The sequence below is a fragment of the Stegastes partitus genome, unplaced genomic scaffold (genome assembly GCF_000690725.1).
Source record: "Stegastes partitus isolate 25-593 unplaced genomic scaffold, Stegastes_partitus-1.0.2 Scaffold1816, whole genome shotgun sequence".
NCBI lineage: Eukaryota > Metazoa > Chordata > Actinopteri > Pomacentridae > Stegastes > Stegastes partitus.
Window position 1 is genome coordinate 41,405 of NW_007579547.1, and position 10,611 is coordinate 52,015.

The 10,611-nt window shown below is 44.9% G+C and overlaps 2 protein-coding genes across 2 annotated transcripts in view; both read right to left on the reverse strand.

Annotated features, from left to right (window-relative positions):
* The window catches only part of LOC103372729 (oocyte zinc finger protein XlCOF19-like), a gene marked incomplete at its 3' end in the record, with an annotated part of 105,510 nt that overhangs the window by 10,486 nt on the left and 84,413 nt on the right, over positions 1-10,611 (reverse strand). The window lies entirely within an intron of this gene.
* LOC103372728 (oocyte zinc finger protein XlCOF19-like) overlaps positions 9,920-10,611 on the reverse strand; it is a 21,450-nt gene continuing 20,758 nt past the window's right edge. The window contains exon 3 of the mRNA XM_008302438.1: positions 9,920-10,611. This exon is cut by the window's right edge and continues 2 nt beyond it. Within this exon, the coding sequence (XP_008300660.1) occupies positions 10,460-10,611 (152 nt within the window). The 3' untranslated portion in view covers positions 9,920-10,459.

The window sequence follows — 10,611 nt, forward strand, 5'->3', positions numbered from 1 at the left end:
TAAGGCGGTCAACACTTGTTTTCATGACAGTCACATCATCCGTACATCCAGTGAGGGCCTCCTCCATATCACCCAAAGTAGCCGTCAGCTTCGCCAACTTAGCATCGATAGCAGCGTTGTCGCTCGCTATCTGCAATTTCACGGACTGCATCTCAAGCCTAAGAGGGGCCAAAGCGTCTCCGATAACCTCTTGAAGCTCCTTCTTAATGATACCAGCGATATCTTCTTTTAGGGAGGACAGGAGCTCCAATTTCAGGGTCGCAGCGTCCAAAACGGGGGCTGATTCGGCATCTTGAGCAAGCGGGTCAGGTGCCGAGGCCTGTGAGTGAGGCTTCAGTTGCGTCTGGATAGTGCGGCTTTTTCCTCTCCCCGACATCATAAAGCAATCCAAAAACGAACAGAAAAAGTCTTGTGGAGGTCGATGAAAAGGAGCAACCAAAAACACTAGGTTTTTTTTTTAAAAACTGCACTAATGAATAACAATTTTATCAGAAGTTGGCAGGAGCCACAGAAAGTTCGTCTCACTCCATTGACCGCTCAACAGCGCCCCCTGTCTTTGATGAGTTTTGAACCCCTCGCGGCATTGTTGCATCCACCACCAGTGTGTCTCACTGGCGGTGAAGGCTAAAAGAATACTGACTGTGTAACAGACCCTTTAGCTAGAGTGTTCAGATTCTTCACCCAGCTGTGAACAAAGATGAGGATTATGACAAAACTACACATTTGAAACTACACCGCGTCCAGACTCTCCCCTACCACCGCCACCTCCTTCAAAAGTGTCTCCTTCTCACAAATGTGACCGTTGTGTGAATTCAAAATAAAAATTGGTCGAACACAGCAATGGCTCCTCTCGAGTTTGATTTCAGGACAGCGAGAGGGTTGTGAAATAAAGAGCTCGACTCGCGGGTTCTATTTTGTTCGAGATGCTTTATTCAGACATTGTGTACACACAGCAAGCGACCCAACAAGACGAAGGCGCAGCGAGTCTCGGTTTGATTCTCGTCCAGACTCTCCCCTACCACCACCACCTCCTTCAAAAGTGTCTCCTTCTCACAAATGTGACCGTTGTGTGAATTCGAAATAAAGATCGGTCGAACATAGCAATGGCTCATCTCGAGTTTGACTTGAGGACAGCAAGAGGGTTGTGAAATAAAGAACTTGCGGGTTCTGTTTTGTTTGAGATGCTTTATTCAGACATTGTGCACACACAGCAAACGACCCAACAAGAACAAGGCGCATTGAGTCTCGGTTTGATTCTCGTCCAGACTCTCCCCTACCACGACCACCTCCTTCAAAAGTGTCTCCGTCTCACAAATGTGACCTTTGTGTGAATTCAAAATAAAGATCGGTCGAACGCAGTAACGGCTCCTCTCGAGTTTGACTTGAGGACAGCGAGAGGGTTGTGAAATAAAGAGCTCGACTCGCGGGTTCGGTTTTGTTCGAGATGCTTTATTCAGACATTGTGCACACACAGCAAACGACCCAACAAGAACAAGGTGCAGTGAGTCTCGGTTTGATTTTGTTTCACACGATCCGGGTGTACGTTGTAGAGGTTGCCGGCGTCTTTAAGTCAGTGCCCATTTCCCATCGCTCTGTTTCTCGTCCCTCTTGTTCTTCTTCTTGTTGGTGTTGTTGTTGCTGTTCTTTTAGAAGTCGATTTTTAAAACACCCCCGTCTGGGGCTGCTGTGGCAGGTGTGCCTTAACCCTCCCGTTGCCCTTCGGTTTCCGCACACACCCAGTGTCCTCGCACCGGGTCAAACTGTCCCGCGCTCCGAGGAAGAGTACAAGTCGGCACACGCAGGGCAGTACAGGAGCGCGCAGCCTCCGCATATGTATTTCTCGGCGTGCAGGTCGATCTCGTCCATCCGCCTCCAGCCGTCTCTTCCGTATTTCCGAACACAGCAGCAGCCACAGCAGCTGCAGTCTGCGGTCTGCAGTCTGCGTGCGCCCGGAGACCACGGGGACGTCTCGACCGTGTCGGTCTCCCGCTGCAAAGTCTCCGTGTCCTGCAGCTCGCCCGCGCTCTCCTGTTGAGACCACGGGAACGTCCCGACCGTGTCGTCCTCACGCCGCAAAGTTTCTTTGTCCTGCTGCTTGCCTGGTGTTGTCCTCCTCTCGCCTCATACTCACCAGTCCTTGCCGTTGCACTTCTGGGAAGAGGAGGCAACGTGACCAGCGGCGGCGGCGGCGCGGGCTGGAGGAAAGGAAGGAGGCGGCAGCTGCAGCCGAGTTCCCGGAGACCACGGGAACGTCCCGACCGTGTCGTCCTCCCGCTGCAAAAGATTCTTTGGAGGAAAGGAGGGAGGCGGAGGCGGCAGCCACAGCAGCCGCAGTCTGCAGTCTTGCAGCAGCAGCAGCAGCAGATGCGGCCACAGCCACAGCAGCAGCAGCAGCAGCAGCCACAGCAGCTGCAGCTGGAATCTGCGGACCACGGGAACGTCCCGACCGTGTCGTCCTCACGCCGCAAAGTTTCTTTGTCCTGCTGCTCGACGGCAGCGCGGGCTGGAGGAAAGGAGCCCGCGTCTTGTCCTCCTCTTCTTGCTTCATACTCACCTGTTGGTCCCGTTCCACTGCGACTACTCAGGAGAGGAGGCATCATTGCCAGCGTCGGTAGCAGGAGGAAAGATTGAAGAGGAGGAGGCGGCAGCGGCAGCAGCAGCAGCAGCAGCAGTCTGCAGTCTGCAACTGCCTGGAGATCACGGGGATGTCCCTGGAGTGAAAAAAATAAATCCTCTCCTCCTCCTCTTTTTAAAAAAATAAAAAATACCATGTTATTCTCCTGCTGCCGTCTCTTTGTCACGCTGGTCGCCTGTGTTCTCCTGTTCCTCATCCTTCTCTTGCTCTCGCTCTCACAAATGTGTCGTCCTCGTCCTCTTGCGAAAATTACAAAAAAAAAAAAAACACGTCTCGTCCTCCTCTTCTTGCTTCATACTCACCTGTTGGTCCCGTTCTACTACGACTACTCAGGAGAGGAGGCATCATCGCCAGCGTCGGTAGCAGGAGGAAAGGTTGAAGAAGAGGAGGCAGCGGCAGCAAAAGCAGCAGCAGTCTACAGTCTGCAAGTGCCTGGAGACCACGGGGATGTCCCAGGAGTGGGAAAAAAATAAAAAAAATCCTCTCTTCCCCTTGGAAAAGATAAAAATAAAAACAAAAAGAAAGAAAGAAAGAAAAAAAAACATGTCATCCTCCTGTTGCTGTCTCTTTGTCCTGCTGGTCACCTCGTGTTCTCCTGTTCCTCATCCACCTCTTTCTCTTGCTCTCATGTCCTCCTCCTCCTGCGGTATCTTCATACTCACCTCTCTCTCCCTCCTCTGCCTTTCCCGGAGTCTTCTGTGTCTTCTCTGTCTCGCTGCCCTGTGAGCTGTTGTGTTTTATATGGGGGCGGGGCCTAGTTAAGGGGCATGGACAGTGCCTGGTCGGATGAATGAAGAAAGAACATGAAACCAAACCGTGTTTGTCCCACGAAGCTGGTCAGGAGGCGAGAGGAATAGTTATGGATGGAAAGTGGCTGGTTGGATCAATGGAGAAAGTCTACACGAAGCTGGTTATCTTTTCTGGGCGTGCTGCCAAGTCCCAAGCTGGAAGGTTGTGGAATGTTCTGGTGTGTGCGTGTGTGTGCGTGCGTGCGTGCGTGCGTGTGTGTGTGTGTGTGTAGAGGGGGAAAAAAAGAAAGCGAAGAAGTTACAGTGACTGGAGGCCAAGGAGAATGAACGGGAGGGGTGCGTGAAGGAAAGGGGGAGATGGCATGGAGAAGAACGAGACTCAGAGAGGCAGAGGGAGAGAAAAAAAAGAAGGAAAGCGAAGAAGCTACAGAGACTGGAGGCCGAGAGGAGAATGAACTGGAGGGGCGCGTGAGGGAAAGGGGGAGATGGCATGGAGAAGAACGAGACTCAGAGAGGCAGAGGGAGAGAAAAAAAAGAAGGAAAGGGTAGAAGTTACAGAGACTGGAGGCCGAGAGGAGAATGAACGGGAGGGGTGCGTGAGGGAAGGGGAGAGAGGACACGGAGAAGAACGAGACTCAGAGAGGCAGAGAGAAAAAAAAACAAAACAAGGAAAGCCAAGAAGAAGAAGAAGAGAAAAAAAAAACCAAGAGAAGCAAAGGGTCAGAGAGAGCCGAGGAACGGGGAGGGTGCGTGAGGGAAAGGGAGACGTAGACGACATAGAGAAGAAGACCTGAGACCGAGGAAGGGGAACCTCAGCGCAAAAAAAATAAATCCTCTCCAGTAATTGAATGTCCAACTAAGGATGACTCACACACGCAAAAAAGAATTCTCTCTACACTGTAAAACCGAACAAGTTCAGAGAACTCAAAACTTTTTTTGTAACTGATTACATAAGAAAATTCAAGTACCCGTTTTAATTTTTTTGAGTAAAGTTTAACTTAAATAATACATGTTTATTTAACTCATTGTTTTGAGTTCTATTAAAATACATTTTGATTTCTCTTAAATTAAATGTAAAATTTGAACTTTGTAATATTTTTAATTACTACATACTAGATCATTTTTACTCAATACTGCTTAAAGAAAGTATGCTCCGCCAACTTTACTATTACTCAAAATGTTTGACTGTTCACAATTTATCTCCTTTGGAAAAATATACTCAAAAAATAAAAGTGNAAGATTTGCTGAAGACCAGAAAATAAACTACAATCAAACATCAGTTGGAGCGTGGTTCATCTGTACCGGAAAGAAACTTTGGGAGCACTTACAGTTTCATTTAGATTTTGATCAACTAAACATTTCCACTGCATCATAAATCACTTCAACAAATGCTGCTCATATCGCCTTTGAATTGATTTGATTGCCATGGTTCTAAGTTTTAATATTGAAAATAGTCAGAGAAATGTATGTTATTATTATTATTGTAGACCCCTAATTGTAATATTTAAACTTGGGTGAGTCATTTTTCTACGAGGAAGCACTTTGACTGAGCAGCTGTGGTTTTAAATGAGCTGTATAGATAACTGTGATTTGACTAGACGCTGAGATCCGATCAGCAAATCCCACAGATGACGTATGCGGTGATAAATTAGGAATCAAAGTCAAAACAGAAGAAATTGCCATGGTTTCTGTTTTGATCTTTTGCTGGTATGTGTGTGATATTTTGCTAATAAAGAGATCTGATTGATGATGTGCATTTTCAATTTTCATCATCAGAGAGGCCCTCTTTGCTGATGATATCGATCTAGCAACCCACTCGGGTGACGCTCTACAGAGACTGATTGATCTTTTTGCTATAGCCTGTGATGAGTTCAGTCTCACCATCAGCATAAAGAGGACGTAAGTGATAGGACAAGGCATTGACTACTCGCCTCACATATCTCGGAAGCCATGAGCTCAGCTCAGTCGATAAATTCCGGTACGTTGGGTCCATAATTAGCTCAGATCGCTCACTCGAACCACAGATCAGCACAAGAATAGAAAAGGCCTCAGCAATCATGTCCAAGCTTCACACCAGAGTATGGTCAAACAACAAAATGCAGGTGTACAGAGCTTGCATCCTGAGTACACTTCTCTACTCCAGTGAAACGTGGACTACCTCCTCCGCTCAGGAGAAGAGCTCAACAGCTTTCCATCCTCGGCATCAGTTGGCAAGATAGAATCCCAAACACTGCTGGCTGGGCCACGTACGTCACATCGGCGACGGCAGAATGCCTAACGAAGGCTCTACAGTCTTCCTAACAAGATCGAGACACCTCCATACACATCTATTCTTCATGCCAAAAAGACTGCTACTCCTTGGCTTGTTTAGCCACGCCAAGAAGTGTGCGAGTGACTGACCATGGTGCATCCCATCGTCTCTTGAGACAGAAGGAAGCCAACGACGCCAATTTTCAATTTTAAGTTTGAGTTCACTGGCTAAACTTTGCCACGATGTTGCGTAACCACCTACATTGCAAAGTATCCAGGAACACCTCTGTGACACAAGAAACACCAGATGGATGTGGCAGGGAGTCCAGGCACTAACGGACTACAAGGCCAGGCAGGGGGTCGACGACGACAACGCTTTTCTTCCTGACAGGCTCACCAAATTCTTTGCAAGCTTTAAAGCATCAAACCCGACAATCAGAGAGAGGGCTGGTCCTTCTCCTTCTTCTGTCAGGCTAGCTTTCACCATCAGCGCAGCAGGACCCTAGCTAGGGTCAACCCACGAAAAATGACAGGACCGGATAACATCCCAGGACGTGTGCTCAGAGTCTGATGAGCTGGCAGATGTGCTGACTGACATTTTCAACATCTCCCTTTTTTGACTGTATATTATCCATCCATTATCTATACGCCGCTTAATCCTCACTAGGGTCGCGGGGGGGCTGGAGCCTATCCCAGCCGACTTAGGGCGAAGGCAGGGGACACCCTGGACAGGTCGCCAGTCCATCGCAGGGCCACACTTAGAGACAGACAACCAAGCACACTCACATTCACACCTACGGACAATTTAGAATCACCAATTTAGAATCACCTCAACATGTTTTTGGACTGTGTGGGAGGAAGCCGGAGAACCCGGAGAGAACCCACGCTGCACGGGGAGAACATGCAAACTCCACGCAGAAAGATTCCGGTGTCCCCACCGGGACGCGAACCGGCAACCTTCTTGCTGCGAGGCAACAGTGCTACCAACTGCGCCACCCTGCAGCCCTATTTTTAAAGATATCAGATATATTTTAAATTAAATTAGGATATAGAATAATACAATATAAAATACAACAACTTACATTACATTATTGTATATACTAGGTCATGAAATCAGTATGTCAGTTGAGCCTGTCAACCAGGTTGCCTGTAATTATTTTTAAATTCCAGCAGGTGTCTCTACTGAGCAACATAGTGACAGAGTACCAACAGAGTATCAATACAGTTTGGGAAATGTGTCACAACGCTTCATGAGGCCTCATCTACCCACCTCTATAATAAACGGTATCTGAAACTACATTTGCAGTAAAAATTCAAATCCTGCTGTTAAAACTGAGAATAACACAACGCCCAACACAAATCCTTGTTGAAATGCCTGTATTTATTTATTCTTATAGTTTCTTTACAGAACTTTTTTATCCTTCCATGCAAGGATACAACTCAAAGAAAATCTGACCTTTGTACAGAGGATGGTCACTGCATTCAGCATTATTAGTTTCATTGATTACTGAGAAAAAGAGCAGAGAATCAGTTATTTCTTCTTCAGTTTACAGGTCAGAATTTCTTGTGTTTTGAAAGGTTTCCATGAAAATCTGACTTACCCACTGTACATAAAAAAAGAAACATCCCCGTCACTGGATGTTACACCACATCCTGACATCTCAGCTCAAGTTTAACTCTAGAGATCCATTATTTTACTGAGGCTAATGCTTAAACATTAGTAAGTGCAAAAATATGAACATTGCCCTTTATAAAAGAAGCACAATCACACTGAAAATCTTCTGACATACAAGCTAAAAGTGAAATATAGAGGATCCCCTCTGTAAATTACAACATATGGACAATAAGCAGGATCCAAGAAATCATGTTCTAAACAGAACCATTACTGGATGTATTAGGATCAATCAGTATGTTAGTCAGTAAATAAGAGCAGCAGCACAGAGATTAAACACACTTTTCCTCAGAGCTGTGAGAGGAAGGAGGATGGGATAAAGGTGGAGTCTTTTTCACGAGTGATGGGAGAATGGAGCGCGAGATTGATAGTAATGCGGGAGCTGTACCGGACCGTCGTGGTGAAGAGAGAGCTGAGCCGCAAGGCGAAGCTCTCGATTTACCAGTCCATCTACGTCCCAACCCTCACCTATGGTCACGAGCTTTGGGTCGTGACCGAAAGAACGAGACCGCGGATACAAGCGGCTGAAATGAGCTTCCTCTGCAGGGTGGCTGGGCTCAGCCTTAGAGATAGGGTGAGGAGCTCAGACATCCAGAGGGAGCTCGGAGTTGAGCCGCTGCTCCTTTGCGTCGAAAAGAGCCAGTTGAGGTGGTATGGACACCTGATTCGGATGCCTCCGGGGAGGCTTCCTCTGGAGGTTTTCCAAACACGTCCACCTCGGAGGAGACCCCGGGGCAGACCCAGAACCCACTGGAGGGATTATGTCTCTGGGCTGGCCTGGGAACGCCTCGGGATCCCCCAGGCAGGGCTGGAAAGCGTTGCAGGGGAGAGGGAAGTCTGGGATGACCTGCTCCGCCTACTGCCCCTGCGACCCGACTCCGGATAAGCGGAAGACAATGGATGGATGGATGGATGGCATCTACAACTTGTTCTATTTATATTCTTGATATGATCATATCATTGTGTTCCAACTGTTTATATTGTATCATGCTGTGGACACCCATGCTACGCATAATGCAATTTTACTGCTTCTTTTGCACTAATGATTAGATGCTGAACTGCATTTGCTTAATAAGTGTACTCTGTGTAATAACACTAAAATTGAACCCCTTCATGCATGAATTCTAACTTCAGTAAGGATTTTTTTGTACTAGGTATTTTTATTCATCTTTAGGCATGAAAAACCAGGTTTGAATTTTATTTTCTTTCAACCCATTTTTATAAAAATATATTTACATGTCCACTTAGCTGGACAGCATGCTTTTTTTTATAGAAATATGTATTTAACAAAGAAATGAATAAAATCATGTCATACAGTGTGTTGAAATGTAAAATGTGATGTTAACTATAAAATACTGTAATTTATGCATTCATAACCAAAACACCATTGAAGGATTCACTCTCCTGTACAGATTCCTAAGTCTCTCGCTCATTATCCATCAACTGTCAGCCATAACAGGGTGCTCTGCCCCAGCACTAACTTATACTGAATGTTTTTATGGCGAGCTTTACTGCAAAGAAACCTTTTCTAAACTTTCCCAGCACATTAAAATCAAACTAAAATCTGTTTCATTAGTATTTTTGCTAATCCATCCTGCTCTGGCAGCCATTCCTCATCACTGCTACTAGCATCACCTTCCTCACTTAAATTTGATAACTTTGCCACTACCCTGTAGGCCTGTCTTTTATGCTATGCTCCTGAGCTCTACAAAATAAAAAGATATTCATAAAGACATACCACAACTTAGACATAAACAAGTTTATTTACAGCCAAAAACGTTCCTGCAGATGAAGTATTTTCAAGAACAACAGCAGTAATAGCCTAATTGTATCCTATGAATTGTAGTTGAAATACAGTCAGTGATGCATGATGTACAGTTTAGTGGACATATGATTAATCATAGTTTCCTCCCAATATAAAATCAATACTTGGAAAATTTAGCAATTGCATGACTCCTTAGATGTTACTTGATGTCACCATATTTTTCTTACCAAGGGTATCTTTATATAGAAGTTCTGAACAGAAAAAAAATGAGCAAATTGGTGTTTCTGGCTGTCTCTTGGCCATCTTGGTTTCACTCTTTTTTTAAATTCATTTGCAATGGCTACCCAATCAGTGGCAGCACATGAGATGATGCAAAAGGCATCCTGTGTAGTGGCTGATGTGCAACTATGCCATCAAAACTCACGCATATACAAGTAAAAAGCTTTTGAACAGCTGTACACTGTAGTGACCTCTATGCATGAAAGTGAATCTAACCTACTCTCATAGAGAATCTTGGGATTTGTTGGGTTTTCTGTGTATATTATTGTAGGTTCTTAATCTAACCCAGTAAGTTACTGACTTTATATTGTTTTATATATTGTAGGGTCTTTAACTTAATATTTGAATTAGTCAGGCACTTTAATGCCATTAATATTATTGTAGGCCCTTAATATTTAAACTTGTGAAGCAAATTAGTGACATTGTGTTTACTTCTTTACTGGAAAGCACTTTGACTCAGTTGCTGTTGTTTTAAACATGCTGTATCAATAACAGTGACCTGACTACATCGTATGATCCTATTAACAAATCACACTGATGACCTCTGTGGTGATTAAAGAAGAAAGAAATAACACCAGGTCTTTATTGAAACAGCAGAAACTGCAACCTAACTTGACATGTTTTTCAACATTTGTGGGTGTGTATCAGCTACAACCAGTAAAACCAATTGTGTGTTTCTTCATAACATAACAAAACATTTCACAAAGCACTCATGGAGCTGCAGACAGTTGTTTAAAAGTTTGTTTAAAATCAATGCGGACTTCAAAACAAGTTTAGCATTTCCAATAATGCATCAAGAAATAAATCACTGATGAGGAACAAACAGATGACAGATTAAATTCATGACATATGGCTGTAGTTTTCACACAGTTTGACCTGTACAGCATTACAGCCTGTGATCACATTTTAAAACATACACTAAATCAGTAGAGGTGGTTTCTGTTTGGGGAATTTGCTGCAATGTATGTGACATTTTGCTGATGAAGAAATTAAAATTAACAACATTTGAAGATGTAATGATGGAACGAAACACTATGACTGTCTTGACTGTATCAACCTCCTCTACAGGTACCAACAGAAGTCCACTTCATTTCAAACTTTTACGCTGTTTAAGTTTTTTCTTCCACGGACGTTTCAGGATGATGACGTCTCATGTGGACTTTCAAACTACTTCCTTCAGTGAAACTTTTTCCGCAGGTTTCACAAGAGTACGGCTTCTCACCTGTGTGAGTTCTCATGTGGACTGTCAAAGTACTTCCTT